Consider the following 18,228-nt stretch of genomic DNA (forward strand, 5'->3'; position numbering starts at 1 on the left):
TCAATACTCGTACATCTACATATTGTTTATTACACGTTGTTATACTTAAATACAATAATTTTTACCACAAAATTAATAAATACCCAACGGTAATATAACGGCTATAAACGGATATATTTTACCTTATAAATACATATCTATTCAACTCATTTTTAACCACACAAAACTTTCAAATTTTCTTCTACCTCATACATATTTTTCTCATCTCATACTATTTTTCGGTACAAGCTCAAAATGTCTCGCTTACTACTAGTCTTTATTGCCATATTTATTGTTATGTTTAATGCTTATATTTTTACCATAGAAATTCCACCGAATGAATTTTATTTCGTTGTAGTAATGTTTGGATTCATGTATTTATTTTTATTCCTTATAATTATTGTAGACTTATATGTCTTTAATTATTAATCTAAGAAATTTTATATTTCATAATAGTTATCATCATGGAAAATCTCGTCAAGCTCGATTTCAGTCCTCTAGACATCACAGGCCAAAACTACATGCCGTGGAAGGTAGATGTAGAGATGCATCTGGAATCTTTGGGTTTACTGGAAACACTTTCTGAATAAAATACCTCGTCAAATATAGAGAAGGCAAAATCTTTAATTTTCCTTCATCGACATCTTGACGAGGGATTGAAAAGTGAATACCTCACCACCAGAGATCCAAGTTTACTCTGGAAGGAGTTGAGGGACATATATTTTCACCAAAATGAGATCATGCTTCCAGTATACCGTGATCAATGGAACGCTTTAAGGTTCCAAGATTTCAAAAAAGTCAGCGAATATAACTCTGCGATGTTCCGAATAGTATCTCATCTGAGATTTTGTGGAGACCAAGTGACAGATCATGACATGCTGGAAAAGACGTTCACCACTTTCCATGCATCGAACGTAACCTTGCAACAACAATATCGTGTTCGAGGATTTACGAAATATTCTGAACTAATTACTAGCCTTCTAATCGCAGAGAAGAATAATGAATTGCTGATAAAGAATCACCAATCCCGTTCGACAGGTTCAAAAGCGTTACCTGAAGTAAACGCTATCAACTCCGAAGAACCTGAACAACGAAACTATATTCCGGGTCAAGGACGAGGTCGAAGTCATGGTCGTGGTCGTGTTCGTGGTCGTGGTTGTTGGAATCGATCTAGGGTTTAAGAAAATAATTAACGCTTCGGGAAGCGGCGGAATTTTAAAAAATTTCTTTTTCAAGTAAAAACAGTTTTTACTAACCTAGACAAGTGCAAGTACATGTAATTAAAAACTAATATGAGCTAAGAAGTTTACTAACCTTTCTTGAAGCTTGAATTTTGAGAAGCTTTTGGAAAGTTTGCAACGCTCGTCTCCCTCGCAGCACGTCTCTCTTCCTTTCATCGGCACCTCAAGCAACCACGAAAGTTTCATTCACTAAATCACTCGAAATAAAGGAATTAGTGAGTGGGCACTTTTAAACACGACGACTCGAGAACAAGTCTCAGAGTCGAAGAGCTAAAACCACTAGGTCAAATGAGGACCTAGGTGCCAAAACAAAACCGAAAATAACTAGAGGGAGAGAGAGAGGATCGGCCACAAGGTCTAGAGAGAGAAGCTCTCAATCTCTAACTTATGTGGGATGACTAGAATGAGAGGAATGAGGCCTCTATTTATAGGGGAGGCATGAGCAAATCTTATTTTCTCTTTTCTACCCATGTTGGACGTTCATGACATGTCATGCAAGTCCTTGGATTTGTTTCCTCATTTGTTCTCTCTTAGTTGGCCGAAAATGCACTTTCCTTCTAAAGGAAATTTGTTTCCTCTTTTTCTTTTGGCAAGTATCTTCATACATCAATGCACAAAATAAACTCTCTTTCCCACTATGGCATGAACGAAATTCAGCCTTATTTTCCTTGGGTTGGACGAAATTTGAGCTTCTAGAAGGAGCTTCTAGATGTTTCTTCAATTGTTCATGACAATATAAGAAAAGCCCATTAAGAATTTTCAAGTAAAATTCTATGAAATGAAATTAATCCTCAAGGCCCAATTACACTAATATGGCTGAGCAATATTTATTTCATTTGTCATCATATGACAATGTCAAAAATAATTTATTGACATTCATTTCGTCCTACGTCCCAAAAGACAAAAATACCCTTTTTGACAATTTTCGAAAAACTTGTCTCGTTTTTGTTTTGGCTTAGCTTCCAGTTTAACTATTCCTACTCGATGTGATTCGTGACAGTGACCTCATGGATCCAAATGAACAAAGCTTGAGCTAAACACTTGGACTCAAAAGTTCACAAACCTTTTCCAAGTTTAGCTTAATGCCAACTGACTCCACTAAAGAGTTGACACTGAAAATCTCTCGGTTCAAATGAATTTATTTTCTACTCAAGAATTCAACCAAATTATGATGAGCGGATCCACTGAATATTATCTATGTTTACCCTTCATGAATGTCATCAGCTAGTCGGGATTTACTAAATTACCATTTTACCCTTCTAGCTGTTATTTCCTCAACTCCTTTGTCGCTTGTGAATAAGTTAGAAACAATGTATTGACGAGGAGCTAACAAGTCACATTGTTTCATCCAAAAGAGTCAGGACTCAATTTGGACACTGGCCAGTTCATTTATTCACACTCCAAGGAACAAAGCATGAGGTGACATACATTGCATTTCAGCAATCTTGTACATGAATTCCATATCTATGAGAACTTCACAAAGTTACTCATGACAGACTCACAACTTAGTACTTCACCAATAGGCCTTGTTCGGAATCACATAGTGAGTCCGAACTTTGACTTTCTCAAATGAGAATACTAAGGTGTGAAATGGCATGTCTCATTTCAGGATTAAGGTAAGCATGATGCAATTCATACATAGTGACTTCGAGACATAAGAGGTTAAATGGTTTGTTCTTATATTGTCTCTAGAAGTGCACTGGTCAATTCAGTACCTTCGGAAGATACCTAGAAGAACTATAGAGTCCCCAACTCTCAATGCCTCATAACCAGACATCATAGATTCTTCTAACAATCGTACTGAGGTCAATAGTCCTTTGACCCTAAGATTGCGAATATATCGTTTTAAGCAAACTACGAAGAGTTTGTTCATGCAAATCTACATTTGTCTCTTCGTAAGTTGTTAAGTTTGTTTATGGACTAAAAGACTAAGGTTTTATCATAAAGCTTCAAACAAAGAAAGAATGAATGAACGTTTCAACTTTATTATTAAATGAATAAGCAATTACAAGCAAGAGTCTTCGTAAGACTATATGACATCAAATGTACATAAATAGACACTACTACTCTTCTTGTGGGCACCATTGACAACAGTGGTCATGGTCGCGGACGTGGATACGGACGTGGTCGAAGTGGTTATAATCATAACCATTCTTACAATAACACGAAAGACTATCATAAGAAGCAGCAAGATGAAAAGAATCACGATTATCCACACAAAAAGGGAAAATACCCAAGTACTTCCAAGGGTAGTGAAGATGTTTGTCATAGATGTGGCACAAAAGGACATTGGTCTAGACTTTGCCGTGTTCCTCAACATTTGTGCAATCTATATAAAGCATCCTTGAAGGGGAAAGAAAGAGAGGTAAACTTTATTGACCAAGAACCTTTAGATGACTCTACTAATCTTAATGCTTCCGACTTCGATGGTGATCTTGCGCACACTGTTGTTGATTCTGCTGCTTTCACGGAAGACTTCTAGATTAATGATGCATGTATGTTTTTCCCATGCTTGGGAATGAAGCAAAGTCCAATATTTTACCTAGTTACTTAAATATAAATATGTATAATATGTGTAATATTTTTCAAGACTATGTAACACATTAGTATTATATAATATAAGTACGTTTTTTCTCATTAACTTTATTTTTGTTTTAATATGAAGTTATCATATGGAAAAAGCAAATTGTGTAGCGAACCAAATGGTTGGTACTGGAGAAATCTGCATACCGGATAGTGGAACAACGCATACTATTTTGAATGATAAAAAGTTTTTCTCAATAATAAAGCCAACGAAAACTTTTGTGAATACGATATCAGGTCTTGTAGATCTGATTGAAGGTATTGGTAAGGCAAATTTCACACTGCCAAATGGAACAGAATTCAATATAAATAATGCTTTATTTTCACCAAGATCCCAACGAAACCTATTGAGTTTTAATGATATATATTCTCATGGATTTAATATTCAGTCTATAACTGAAGGTACCATGAAACATATATGTCTTACGACATCCAAATTCGGAAAGAAATTTTTTTTAGAAAAACTACCTATGCTCCCTACTGGATTGCACTACACATATATAAATGCGATAGAATCAAATTCGGTAGTCATTGAGTCTTCAATTTTAACGACACGGCATAATCGTTTGGGTCATCCTGGTTCTATTATGATGCGAAGAATTATTGAAAATACACATGGGCATCCATTGAAGGGCCAGAAGATCCCTCAAGGTAATATTTTCCCATGTAAAGCTTGTTCTCTTGGAAAGCTTATCATAAGGCCTTCACCGGGAAAGGTTGTAACAGAATCACTTACGTTCGTTGAACGTATTCAAGGTGACATATGTGGGCCTATTCACCCACCATCTGGTCCATTTCGATACTTCATGGTATTGATAGATGCTTCTAGCAAATGGTCGCATGTTTGTCTGTTATCAACTCGCAATATGGCATTTGCGAAATTACTTGCTCAAATAATTAAATTACGAGCTCAATTTCCTGATCATACAATTAAGAAAATCAGGCTCGATAATGCTGGTGAATTTACATCCCAAACAGTCGATGATCATTGTATGTCAGTTGGGATTGATGTTGAGCATCATGTTGCTCATGTACATACACAAAATGGTCTAGCTGAATCGCTAATCAAGCGCCTCCAGCTTATTGCTAGACCATTGATAATGAGAACAAAGCTCCCTACTTCCATATGGGGTCATGCAATATTACATGCTGCTGCATTAATTCGCATCCGACCGAGTGCATATCATAAATACTCCCCTCTGCAACTTGCATTTGGCCAAGTACCAAATATATCTCATTTGAGAATTTTTGGATGTGCTGTTTATGTGCCTATAGCACCACCTCAAAGAACAAAGATGGGACCTCAAAGGAGGCTTGGAATTTATGTAGGTTATGAAAGTCCATCTATTGTTAGGTATCTAGAACCTCAAAATGGTGATGTTTTTACAACACGGTTTGCTGATTGCCATTTGATGAAGAAAATTTCCCAGTATTAGGGGGAGAAAGAAACCAGCTGAAAAGGGAAATTACTTGGTTTGTACCAACATTATTGCATCTTGACCCTTACACAAAAAATTGTGAAGGAGAAGTGGAAAGGATTGTACATTTGCAAGGTATTGCTAATCAACTTCCTGATGCGTTTACAGACACTAAAAGAGTGACTAAATCATACATTCCTGCTGCAAATGCTCCTGCGCAAATTGATGTCCCAAAAGGACAAATTGAAAATAAAGTCACTCATGAAGTCACAACACGCCTGAAGCGTGGAAGACCATTCGGTTCCAAAGATAAAAATCCTCAGAAAAGAAAAGGAGCAGAGAGACAAAATGACCCCAAAATGGAGGAATGTATTCCAGAAATACAAAACGAGGAAAATCGAGAAATTTCAATTAATTATGCCAATACAAGTATACAATGGAACCGAAATGATGAAATCAATGATGCATTCTCACATAGTCTGGCATGCGATGTCATGGATGAAAATGATGGAGATCCCGAACCAATGTCTGCTACTGAATGTAAAAATAGACAAGATTGGGGGGAATGGAAAAATGCAATTCAGGCCGAACTTGACTCTCTTAACAAGCGCAAGGTCTTTGGACCTATAGTACTCACACATGTAGATGTGAGACCTGTTGGATACAAATGGGTATTTATACGAAAAAGAAATGAGAAAAACGAGATTGTGAGATACAAAGCTCGACTTGTTGCCCAAGGTTTTTCTCAAAGGCCCGGAATTGATTTTGAAGAAAATGGATGGAATTACATTCAGATACTTGATCAGCCTAGCAGTGCATGAGAAACTAAATATGCATCTCATGGATGTTGTCACAGCTTATTTATACGGATCGCTAGATACTCAAATATATATGAAGATCCTCGAAGGATTCAAGATGCCTGAAGCATCTAGTTTGAAGCCTAGAGAAAAATATTCTATTAAATTACAAAGATCCTTATATGGGTTAAAGCAATCCCGACGAATGTGGTTTAATCGCTTAAGTGAATATTTAATACAGAAAGGTTATGTCAATAACTCTCTTTGTCCATGCGTATTCATTAAGAAAACAACATCCGGATATGTGATCATCGATGTTTATGTTGATGATTTAAACATCATTGGGACTGATGAAGAGATCAAAGAAGTAATCGCTTACTTAAAGCAAGAATTTGAAATGAAAGATCTTGGGAAGACAAAATATTGTCTTGGCTTACAGATTGAGCACGTGAAAAATGGAATATTTGTGCATCAGTCAAATTACACAAAAAAGGTGATAAAACGCTTCCATATGGATAAGTCAAATCCTTTAAGTACTCCAATGGTTGTCAGATCCCTAGATGTGGTAAAAGACCCATTTCGTCCATGTGAGGAATCTGAACAGATTCTTGGTCCTGAAGTACCATATTTCAGTGCGATTGGAGCCCTTATGTACCTTGCTAATTGCACTCGACCAGATATAGCTTTTGCTGTTAATCTATTAGCAAGATTCAGCTCAGCTCCTACAAAGAGACACTGGAATGGTGTAAAACATGTGCTTCGTTATCTTCAAGGAAGGATTGATTTAGGATTATTTTATCCTAACAAGACAAAACCAGTTTTGATTGGTTATGCAGATGCAGGTTACTTATCATATCCACACAAAGGGAGATCTCAGACTGGATACGTGTTTACGTATGGAGGGACTGCAATTTCTTGGCGTTCTCAAAAGCAAACGCTCGTTGCTACATCATCAAATCATGGGGAGATTATAGCACTACATGAAGCAAGTCGTGAATGTGTATGGCTGAGATCAATGACGCGACATATCAGAGCCACCAGTGGTCTTCCAACAATTGAAGACCCCATCACACTTCATGAAGATAATGTCGCATGTGTTGCTCAAATAAAGGAAGGATTCATCAAGAGCGACAGAACAAAACACATCCCTCCAAAGTTCTTTTCGTTCACCCAAGAGCTAGAGAAGAACAATGTTATCAACATCCAGTATATTCGTTCTTGTGATAACTCATCTGATCTCCTCACAAAGGCGTTCCCCACTTCAACTTTCAGAAAACATGTTCATGACATTGGAATGTGTAAATTGCAAGATTTGTAGAAAGACCGCACCAACGTCTGCATCAGGGGGAGCTTTGCATAGTTGTACTCTTTTTTCCTTACTGAAGTTTTTATCCCACTGGAGTTTTCCTAGTAAGGTTTTTAATGAGGCAGCATGAACACGTAAATGTATCAATGAGCATCCCAAAGGGGGAGTGTTGTAAATAATTTTTATGCTCATAAGTCAAAAATATAGGTAAGTAATTAATTACCCTACACCTAATTTATTGACTAATGTACACAAATTTTCACTATAAATACATGAGTATGACGAAGGGAAAATCATCCCAAATTCTACAATTCACTCTTTCAATTTCTCTCCAAAATTTACTCTTCATACTTCTCTAATCTCTCTTCTAAAATTCCTACCTTATAAGTGTTTAAAGAGTTTTCGATTTAAGTTATTCTTGAGGTTTTCATAACATTTACGTCTTATTATAAACAATATAGCATATTATAGTACTATCACTTCACATACAGTACTATTACAGAAGCGAAGTTGGAGAGAGGGGGAGATTTTTATTTTGCTACAAACGTGAGAATGAGAGAAAGAGAGTGGGAAAAAAAGCAACATGTCACCCATTTAAGCTGCCACATGTCACAGCCAGGATGAAAGTTGAAAATGTTTTGCTCTTTATTATCTATGTTATAGAAATAATAAGACTATAATTTTAACGGTAAATCACATATATCACTACCAGAAATATGGGATACAACTACAGTTTTTTTTTTAAAACTCTAGTTTAGCCTTTTAATGGAGTCTTTGAATACAGACTACGGTCACCTTTTTTTAGGCTTATATTAGACTCTAGTCGAATATAAAATTGTAGCTAATTATCTTTTTTTCTCTACAGCTAATATAAAAAAGTAGTTGTAATACTCAAAATATTAAAAATGATCAAAATTTCACTATTTTAAAATGGAGGGAAATTTCCCACTAAAATATGGTATAATTTGACTACAGTCAAATATAAAGAAGTAGTGATATTACTCAAAACAATAAAAAAAAAATTACTAAAATTTTACCAATTTAAAATGGGGGGAAAATTTCCCACTAAAGAATTGATTTTGGAGGCAGATGAAAACTCAAAAATCGACTAAGTATAGAAATACACTTATATTCACTCAAAATAAATTTCATTGCACCATTCTTTTATCTATTTTGATTTGGCATAATTGTAAGTACTCAGATCCTACCATCTCTCATCTCGTATCTCTCTGTCAGGGCCTCCGACGATCTGACCACCATCGCCCTCCTCTCTGCCTTGCCTCCGCCGTCCCGCGCTTGACCGCCGCCGCGCTTCTAACCTTAGATCTTTGGTCTAACTATCGTCTTCTTCGAATTTCTTGTGGAAATTTTCTAGGGTTTTTAAAATATGGGTTCGTGTTATTCGATAATCAATGAAGGCGAAGAAGAGATCTTGGTTGGAATTTTTATATGCCTCAAGGGGTTATCCTTCTCTCTTTAACTCTGTCGCCGTTACGTTAGTCCCTCCATCTCCCACTCTCTCAATTCTCGTCTTTCTTATGGGTGAAATATCAGATTGGGGCTTTATTGAATTTAGGATTTGTGATGATTATTGCTCGATTTTGTTGTTTACTTGGTTTTGACTTGATGATGTGTGTTTGGGTCCGATAATGCTCTTGGTTTAGTCACAGATAACGAGAAACAACAAGAAAACAGGGTGAGTTGGATATCTGTGTGTGTGTGTGTGTGTGTGTGTGTGTGTGTGTGTGTGTGTGTGTTTTGAGTATATGTATGTGTCAAACAAATTGTGTTTTACAAAACTGAACTAGCTCAAGCTCATCACTCAAAGCTTCTCTTCCAGCAACGTGATCGGAGAAGGAAGATTTGGCACAAAGGCTTCATCGAGAATGGTTGGTGAGTATCGTTTAAATACCAAATTTTTAGCATTTTTAACAGGTTTGGCTGAGGGTCTAGGGTCGGCAGCAAGGTTGCTGCTCGGCATAGGCGGGCTGCGTAAAGCCTAAGACGACGGTTCGGCGAAGGAGAAGGCGCTGTCCAAAAAATGGCGGAGCTGCCGCTCGAGCGACAGTGAGGCGGGGCTGGACAATGAGGTTCAGCGTCTCGATGTGGACGATATTTTACGCAGGAGGCGGCAGTGGCGCTGTGCGGCCTCTCGAAGCGAGAGAGTCCAGTCTCTCTTCAAACAAAACTAGGCTTCGTTGTACTCATAGAAAGCCTCGTCTTGCACTGGTAAAAATATTTTCCTCAAGGTCTGATTTCTTTTACTGTTTCTTTCCATTATTTATTTTTGTGGATGTTGTTTTTGTCATTGTCTTGTATAAACAGAGAAGTAAAGGCTGTGATGTTTAATGTTTGGCATCATGTAATTTTATTTTGGTTGTAATAAACCTTTTTTTATTACGAACTTATGATGATTTTATATGTTTGTGTTTTAAAAAGAAATGCTTTGTGCAGGTGTTTTGATTTAATCTTGGTGTGTTCATGACATTAGTCAGGGTCGGGGATCTCAAAATACCACGCCCACAATCACCTACCTCACTGTCCAGCTCCTCTGCCTCATCGCCGCCCTCTGCTCCTCCTCCTCGTCACCGCCATTTTCTACTGTTAGTTTCCATTGTTTTATAATCTTTGTATGATCCACTGCCAATATTATTTCATATTAGGCTTGATTGTTTCAGTTCATTACAAAAAATAAATATTTAACCCATTCCTTTAAATCACAAGTCCAAATGAGCTTAGTCAAGCTTGGTAGTGTTTTGAACTATTTTTCTGCTCTTGATTCTTTTCTTTCTTTCTTTGAACAGGTCAGGAAAGAGATGGAAACGGTAGACCAAAGCATAGCATAGCGGGTAAGTTGTAGAAGTTAGGCTTGCATACGTTTTAGGGAAAATATAGGTGTTGATCTGATTATTTGAGCTTAGTGATATTGTTGAAGTAAAGCAAATAATTTCTTGCTAATATTTATACATGTGGTTATCAGATCTGTTTCTATGCATTCATCAACACTCATTACTTGTTAGACTATAGAAGCAAGTTATCTTGTAATAAAAAAAAGTTAGAATATTTGATAGTAGTCAGAATACAAGTGGGAACGAGTTTGTTGTGTTAAGTCTAATAATGGTTATTCATTTGGATTCTTAGTTATTTTTTATCAGATTATAATGAATCAGCAAAGGATTCAGATAATGTGCTAATGGATTCTGACTTGAACATTGCTACTTGAGCTTGATTCATTTGGTACATATTTTTTTATTTGTAAGTAATCAGAGGCTATTTCAGATGCAAACAAAAACGATTGAGTTGGATCCTTCCAATTCAAAAACTTACTTGAGAAATTGGTACATATTTTTTTATTTGAGGCTATTTCTATGTCAAAGTTTATGAGAATTGAATTGGAATTTTGTGATGGGAGCTAATGTGACTGGATATTTGTTGACTAGTTTTGGATATAATATATATCTAGAATGATGTTTAACCATTTAATTAATTAGAAAAGAACGTAGAAAATTACTTATGATGTTTAACTTTCAGGTACATATCTATTATGAATCGCCATTTAGGCTTCCTCGTCTCTGTGGATTCATACATGAACCTTCAGGTACTCTCTCCATATTTCTGAATTCTTTCTGAAATTTTGTTATTGATGATGCTAAAACACTTCTGATTTCCTGTGTTTCCATACAAAATGCTTTATGCTATTTTATTGTTGTGAATGCGACTCTTGTTGTATGCTAATTTAGTTCTGGTTTTGGGATAATTCTGTTCTTGTTTAACACCTTATGTTTTTTATGTGAATGTTATTGTCAAATATATCTTTTTTTATATTCTCTGTCCCTTACCATGTTCTCAAAATCCCAAACTCTCTTGTTTATAAACATGTTCGCTTATATACATATTGAAAACCATGTTCTTATATACATGAGGTAACTCTTTACTTTAGAAAACCTGTGATGCCAAACATAGTATTTCTAAAGTCATATGTGCATTGGTACTTTGTCCATGAACTCTGTCATGAGACAGATTCTGTGTGAAATCTGCGGGTGAAAAAAGAGGTTTTGTCTGAAAGTCCGTATTGTATAATTAAACTCTAGACCTGCAGGTCGAGCTTTATTTAACTAAAGTATTGCATTGCAGATTGCTCATTGGTGTCAAGATTGCAGATTGCTTGTAAGTAATCATGTCTTTGTTTTATTAGTAACTTTCTTTTTGTAAATCAATCTGTGGAATATCTGGGATTAATTTGTTATAATCAATCTGTGGAATATCTGGGAATATCTGTGGATCAATCTGTGGAATATCTTGTAAGTAATCAGAGGCTATTTCAGATGCAAACAAAGCGATTGAGTTGGATCCTTCCAATTCAAAAGCTTACTTGAGAAATTGGTACATATTTTTTATTTGTTATTGGGGTGAGAGATTCAAAAGTTCTTCCTTTTCATATTAATATGTCAAAGTCCATGCTTTTTAAAGAATATTGGGAACAAAAATAATTATTGTCCTTAAAACTTTGTTTTCTGTTTGACTTACATTTATAAGGGAGCTTCGTGATTATTTTCTTCATTGTTACGTTGGCTTTTGGATAGCAAAAATAAAAAGGAATAAATAAATTAAGAAGACTAATTTGCCTGGTTAGAAGTCAATGGCATTTGAGAGATTACCCTAAATTGCTGATATCACCAGCTTGAAGAACGATTTGGTATTTTTGTATCAGTGTGTTTGTGTTATGGGATAAAAAATGTCATTGTGATATATATTCCAATTAGCATGTTCTATTTATTTCTTTATCTGATTAGAACTTAATTTTGATTATTAAATTGATTGGTTTTAGCAATCTGTTGTGATATATAATTCAATGAAACTAGCAAACAATAGGAGGATTAGAACTTAGTAATACAAATCTGGAAAGCAACTTCTAAGGTAGGATCAAAGACCACCACACATGGAGTAAGTTTTGCAAATTGTTTAATTCCCTTTCCTATTTCTATCTCAAAGTTTTTGAGAATTGAATCTCTATTTCTCATTCCTTTTTCTTTGTTTTTTTTTTCAATTATATAAAGATGAAAAGGAATTTTGTGATGGGCCTGATGATTCCGATTAATGTTTGTCGCTTGATTTATGAATGAAGTTTATCATTGTCTATCCTAGTTTTCTTTAATAATTATGATGCGCATTGGATGATTTCTATTTGGACAGCTACATTAGCACAATCGGAATCTACTTATGTGGAAGCAAGATGTGACTTTGAAGCACATCGGGGCAGCAATGCGGGGAAGCGGTGAGGCTGTCCTAGTTCAGCAGCGAAGCTAATTGATTTCAAGAGTGAGTCTATCCACAGTGGGTCTATGACAAATTGTAAGTACTTAATATGGATTAAAGATTTGTACATAAGCCTTGATGTTATTATGACAAGATATAAATATTGATTTCAAGATATTAATATTGACAACGCTAGTAACCATTCAGATGGTTGTGGTCAGATTCAAAACGATTAAATTCTGAGATAGGTATGGTAGTGTGTGTGTGTGTGTGTGTGTGTGTGTGTGTGTGTGTGTGTGTGTGTGTGTTTGTTTAGGTAGGTGTGTGTGTGTGTGTTATGTTAGGTAAGTCTGATTTGATATGTGTGTGTGAAATATTAGTGTTAGTACTGTCTAATTAGTGTTAGGTTCAAAGCTAAATAATGTCTCAGGGTGTTAGTACATGGTGTGGCTTTTTCTTATGTCTTAGGTGTTTATGATTTTGTGTGATTTTGGTGTGTGTTTTTCCCTTTGCCTGCAGGTTCAATGGGTTCACTATATCAACTTTGCTTGTAGGCTTATAAACAAATTGTATGTAATTTATCTTTTCCAAATATTTGTAATGCCAAATTTATGCAATATGAGATTTTTTATTAATGAAATATGAGATTTTTTATATTATTATTAGGTATTTTTGGATATTCATTTATTATAAATGTATTTTAGTATATATATTTATTTAAATATATGTTTTTATTAAAAAGAATTTCTCTACATAAATAAAATGTAGTCTATATTGTTAAAATATAACTTCTAAATATAAACTACACCTAAAAGATGTAGTCTTCAACTAAAAAGACTGAAGTCATAGACAAAGAGATAAGACTTCAGTGCAATAGATGCCACAAAAACGTCGTAGTCTGTCCAACTCAATTAATCATAACTACTCTTTAAAGCTGTAGTGTTTATTGACTCAAAATTTGAACAACTACATTATAAAAATGTAGTCTTCAACAGAAAAGACTGGAGTCATAGGCAAAGAGATAAGACTCCAGTGCAATAGATGCCACAAAAACGCCGTAGTCTGTCTAATTGACTCAATTAAGACTACTTGTTAAAACTGTAGTTTTTTTATCTTATGTAATTGAGTTCTATATAACTATAGCATAACGTTGTAGTAATTATAGATGCCACTAGTAAGACTACATCTAAACAATGTAGTTATATATTTTAACTACAGTCTTATAAAACAGATACACTACGGCCAAACACTGGAGTCATAATCAAATAGATAAGACTCCAGTGCAATAGATGACAGTCAGTAAACTGTAGTGGATTTAAAATGACTACAGCGTTCGACAGTAGTTAGAGGCCAAATTTCTGGTAGTGTATGTCCCTCAATTGTTGCATGATCGACAACTTGCGCTTATCAGTATCTAGAATCCGTATCTTTGATATTTAAACGTTTAATGTTGTACATGTAGTCATTTCATCAACTTTTTTAGCCGATTTTGTTAGTTAAATTAGCATGTATTTGTCACACGATTTTTTAGATGAGGAAAACTCGTAATCTTACAAAAGAACTCAATTGAAAGTGAACGAATAAAAAGAAAAACTACAAACAATGGACTCTCTCTCTCTCTCTCTCAATAGAGTTTTGTGTTCGAAACACCAAACATTCACTCATTAGCTTGAGAGCTCCGACGAAAAAATGACCAAGATAAAGAGGTTATAAGAGACAATAAATGCGGAGATGATGATGGTGATCAAAATCGTTACCACACCACGGCGGAGACCGATTGGAGATGGTAGACTTTCCGGCAAGACTTAGTTTGGTAGAGTGTGCAAGGGGTGCAAACTCTTCTAGCTAAAATCTTCCGTGCAATCTGTGAAGACTCTTCCAAAATCTTTCGAAAAAGCAATGAAGAGAAAAAGCCAATCGGAGCAAGTGATCCTCAAATCTTTTTCTCGCAAAAAGAGAATCCAGATTTGTCGCGCCGAGGACGCTTGCGTTGAAGGTAAACTTGCCAGAGTGGCAATTTAAGGAGAACAAATCTTTGGTGAACAGAGCTCCAACGGCAACTCCATTAAAAACTTTGAGGAAGAATCAAAAGAATAATGAGAGTGGGATTTTTGCGTGACATAAAGTGAAAAATGAGAAATGATCTAAAGATAATTAAATATATTGAAAAATCTTACGAACTATGCCACTTGAAATATTATATTTGCAATATAGTCAACGTTTCAAGCATGTTTAAAATTTAGTCATATTTAGTGACATACCATCATTCATCGTATAACATATTACATGATTATTCTTAACATTTTCATACCTTAATTTTAGTAAATGGTTAACTTATAAAATAAATGAAACGTTTGCTAGTTTTTTAAAATTAAGTTTGAAATTGACTAAATAACTATGCCGTTTTTAATAATTTGATGAATTTAATGATTCATGTCACGTGACGTAAATGTGAGGACTTAACTAGCCAACGTAAATGAGTTAACAGTAATCGGAATGACTAAATTTAAAATAACATCTAAGTCTTCAACCAATATGTTAAACGTGTAGAGGGCGCGAAAGCAAAAAAAAAGTCACTTATCATTTTAATTTTAATTTTAATTTTAATTTTATTTTTAATTTTAATTGAGATATGATATGTCAACCTAAACCTTATTAATGAATAAAATGATCAAAACTATTATAGAATATAAGTAAAATATAAAAAAAATAAAAACGCGATGTTAGGGCAAAATTGCAAAGTAAATTAAGGGGTATTGTCTTGGGAAAGGATTAAAATATGAAGTTCAGTTCATCGCCGGTGGTTGAGCTGTCGGTGTGTGGCGGCGATTTATCGATCCAGCAGGACAACGGGTCGTTCGAAGTGGGCACGTCCGTGTGGCCGTGCTCCCTGGTCCTCGTCAAGTTCGCCGAGCGGTGGCTCTCGGCGCCGCCGGAGACGAACCCCTACGCCGCGGCGCTGGACTTCGCGGCGAAGCGCGGCGTGGAGGTCGGCGCGGGCTGCGGCGCGGCGGGGATGGGTCTGTTCCTGCTGGGCCTGAGGGACGTGGTGCTGACCGACATCCCCGCCGTCATGCCGGCGCTGAAGCGCAACCTCCGGCGCAACAAGGCGGTGCTCCACGGTAAGACGCTGAAGCACTCCGTCGTGCACTGGAACAGCCCGGCCCAGATCGCCGCCCTGAAGCCGCCCTTCGACGTGGTGGTGGCGGCGGACGTGGTGTACATCCCGGAGAGCGTGGGCCCTCTCGTGGAGGCCATGGCGGCGCTGGTCTCGCCGGAGGGGGTGGTTCTGCTGGGCTATCAGGTCCGGTGTCCCGACGCACACCAACTGTTCTGGGAATTGACTGACAGAGCTTTCCACGTCAGAAAAGTGCCCCATCAGGATCTCCACCCTGACTACGCCTACGAAGACTCCGACGTCTTCATTCTCACCAAAAAGAACAACAATCTCTGAATCTCATATGCTTTGGTATCATCTCTTGCTTTCTCAATAATCTCTTGCTATCTTTGTCTTGCTGAGAAAAACACTATATTGCTTGCTCGAATCTCAACTCTTGTGTTACAAAACTTGTACCGGGATAGAATTTACTACTTCTATCCCACATTGCACTTGACAGGGAGATCAAAATTAGAAGAAGAAAGTAAAATATTGAAATTTCTGCTTTATTTTGTCGGGAAAAAAAATGATTGTATATAATTTCTCAAATTTTAGTTTTCTCAAGAAATTAGGCCAGTGGGGGGCTAAAAATAATGTAGAGGACTACACATGTATGTTCCGATTTGATGAATTAAGAGTGAGTTACATATTGTGTAATAACTGATATGCATATAACAAACAAGCACATAAGTTGAGGGAAACCGAATTAAAGCCTGTGAATGGTAACCCCCGAATGAATGGCATAAATAGTAAGTAAAGAGGAGGGCAGTTAGAAAAAGGGAAACAGACCAACAAATATCCTTATATATTGAACATTGGGCTAATAAAAAATAAAATAAAAAGGGGAAAGGGATCGATGGAAGAAGCGGTGCCACTGCTGGTGAGCCTGGGCGCGGGCGAGAAAGTGAAGAAAACTCGGACGCAGAAGGCGGTGAGAAAGACGCTGAAAGGGACGGCACAGCTGGCGAAGCTTCTGCCGACGGGGACGGTGCTGGCGTTCCAGGTTCTGTCGCCGGCGGTGACTCAGCAAGGGACGTGCCCGACGGGGCCCACGAGGGCGCTCACGGCCGCCATGCTGGCGTGCTGCGCGGGCTCGTGCTTCGTCCTCTCGTTCACGGACAGCGTGCGCGACGCCCGCGGGAAGGTGCGGTACGGGATCGCCACCCCCGGGGGGCTCTGCCTCCTCGACGCGGGCCCCGTCCCCGTCCGGGTCGACGCCCCGCTGGAGGGCTTCCGGCTCAGGCCCATGGACGTGGCCCGCGCCGCCGCCTCCGTGGTCGTCTTCGCCGCCGTGGCCGCTTTCGACCAGAACGTCGTGAGGTGCTTCCTTCCCGAGCCGTCTCGGGAGGCCAAAGAGCTTCTTATGGCGCTGCCCATCATCGTCGGACTCCTCTGCAGCCTCTTTTTCGTCGCGTTTCCCTCGCCCCGTCACGGCATTGGCTTCCCTCTCTCTCCCAATTAATTCTTTCTTTCCTCTTTTTAATTAGGCTAATTACTTACTGCCATATATTTTATATGGAAAGATTATACGGATAAAATAGTCAAAGTTTCAAATTTGCAGCAAAATAGTCAAAATTACGGCGTCAATTTTTGTTTTTTACACCAAGATTAAATATAATTAATAATACTATCGTACATTTTGATTATTTTACTAATGTTAAGCAAACGTTGACTATTTTGCAAATCTAATAGTTTAAATTGACTATTTAGCTGAATCATATTGGCTAATTCATCATTTAATGGGAGATTCAATTTTTTTATATATATAAATAATAGGAACGTGCGTGGAACGTTCTTCATTTCAAACAAATAGAAGACTTTATTTATGAACATTATGTATCCGTAGCAGGGACAATTTCATTTGCTCAAAAGTTTAGATTAGACAACGTCGTAGACCATTTGAACACAGAAAGAAATGTCTAAAAAAAATATCTCGTATAAATCAAGAATGAAAAAAAGAAAGAAACAATGGTACATATATACGGATATAAATATATATATATATATATATATATATATATATATATATATGTATATATGTTAAGAAAAAGATGGGTGATGGCGTGATCAACAAGGTATTTTGTGAGTGAACCAAGTAATGACTTTGAAAGGGAGCTTCATGAGCGACACCGCCAAATTGGCCAATCCGGCGCAGCAAATGCAACAAGGGCACAAGCAACTAATTACACTCCTGCCAATAATTCACGTAATAATAATTAATAACAATAAGAAGAAATTGATCCAAACGGAAGAAGAAATGAAGAGAAGATCACCCCAAGATCCAGATGACAGCACCGACAAGAGACAACGCCAATGCCAAAATGGCAAATGGAAGTCCCAACAGGAAACCCAATGGCCTACAATCTCCCATCTTTTTCCTCTTCTATTTCCTCTTCTTCTCTCTCTCTCTGTGCGTGTTTGTGTTTGCCTTGGTATACTCTTCATCTTAATGTCATATTATGTATATATATATACTATGCACCGCCAACAC

General features: G+C 37.0%; 3 protein-coding genes and 1 pseudogene across 3 annotated transcripts; 3 read left to right on the forward strand and 1 right to left on the reverse strand.

The window, feature by feature from the left end:
- Positions 1-443: 443 nt before the first annotated feature.
- On the forward strand, positions 444-1,160 carry LOC149407428 (uncharacterized; annotated as a pseudogene).
- A 14,098-nt stretch (positions 1,161-15,258) lies between these two features.
- Positions 15,259-16,397, forward strand: LOC149407429 (S-adenosyl-L-methionine-dependent methyltransferases superfamily protein). Its single transcript, XM_089613753.1, has one exon. The coding sequence runs from the start codon at positions 15,360-15,362 to the stop codon at positions 16,032-16,034; it is 675 nt and encodes a 224-aa protein (XP_089469879.1). The 5' UTR covers positions 15,259-15,359; the 3' UTR covers positions 16,035-16,397.
- A 122-nt stretch (positions 16,398-16,519) lies between these two features.
- Positions 16,520-17,354, forward strand: LOC149407430 (protein DMP7-like). The gene has a single exon (XM_089613765.1). The coding sequence runs from the start codon at positions 16,594-16,596 to the stop codon at positions 17,197-17,199; it is 606 nt and encodes a 201-aa protein (XP_089469891.1). The 5' UTR covers positions 16,520-16,593; the 3' UTR covers positions 17,200-17,354.
- A 301-nt stretch (positions 17,355-17,655) lies between these two features.
- LOC149407431 (taximin) lies at positions 17,656-18,228 on the reverse strand. The gene is made up of 2 exons (XM_089627346.1): positions 18,011-18,228; positions 17,656-17,928 (listed from the first exon to the last, which is right to left on the reverse strand). The coding sequence occupies exons 1-2, from the start codon at positions 18,106-18,108 to the stop codon at positions 17,805-17,807; spliced, it is 222 nt and encodes a 73-aa protein (XP_089483472.1). The 5' UTR covers positions 18,109-18,228; the 3' UTR covers positions 17,656-17,804.

This window comes from Urtica dioica, chromosome 1, assembly GCF_054948205.1.
Source record: "Urtica dioica subsp. dioica isolate 48M chromosome 1, U.dioica_male_clone48M_v1_H2, whole genome shotgun sequence".
Lineage (NCBI taxonomy): Eukaryota > Viridiplantae > Streptophyta > Magnoliopsida > Rosales > Urticaceae > Urtica > Urtica dioica.

Coding starts and splice junctions, on each gene's coding strand:
- LOC149407429 (XM_089613753.1), top strand. CDS start 15,360: ATGAAGTTCAGTTCATCGCCGGTGGTTGAGCTGTCGGTGTGTGGCGGC.
- LOC149407430 (XM_089613765.1), top strand. CDS start 16,594: ATGGAAGAAGCGGTGCCACTGCTGGTGAGCCTGGGCGCGGGCGAGAAA.
- LOC149407431 (XM_089627346.1), bottom strand. CDS start 18,108: ATGGGAGATTGTAGGCCATTGGGTTTCCTGTTGGGACTTCCATTTGCC. Junction 17,929..18,010: donor GCTGTCATCTGGATCTTGGG/GTGATCTTCTCT, acceptor AATTATTGGCAG/GAGTGTAATTAGTTGCTTGT.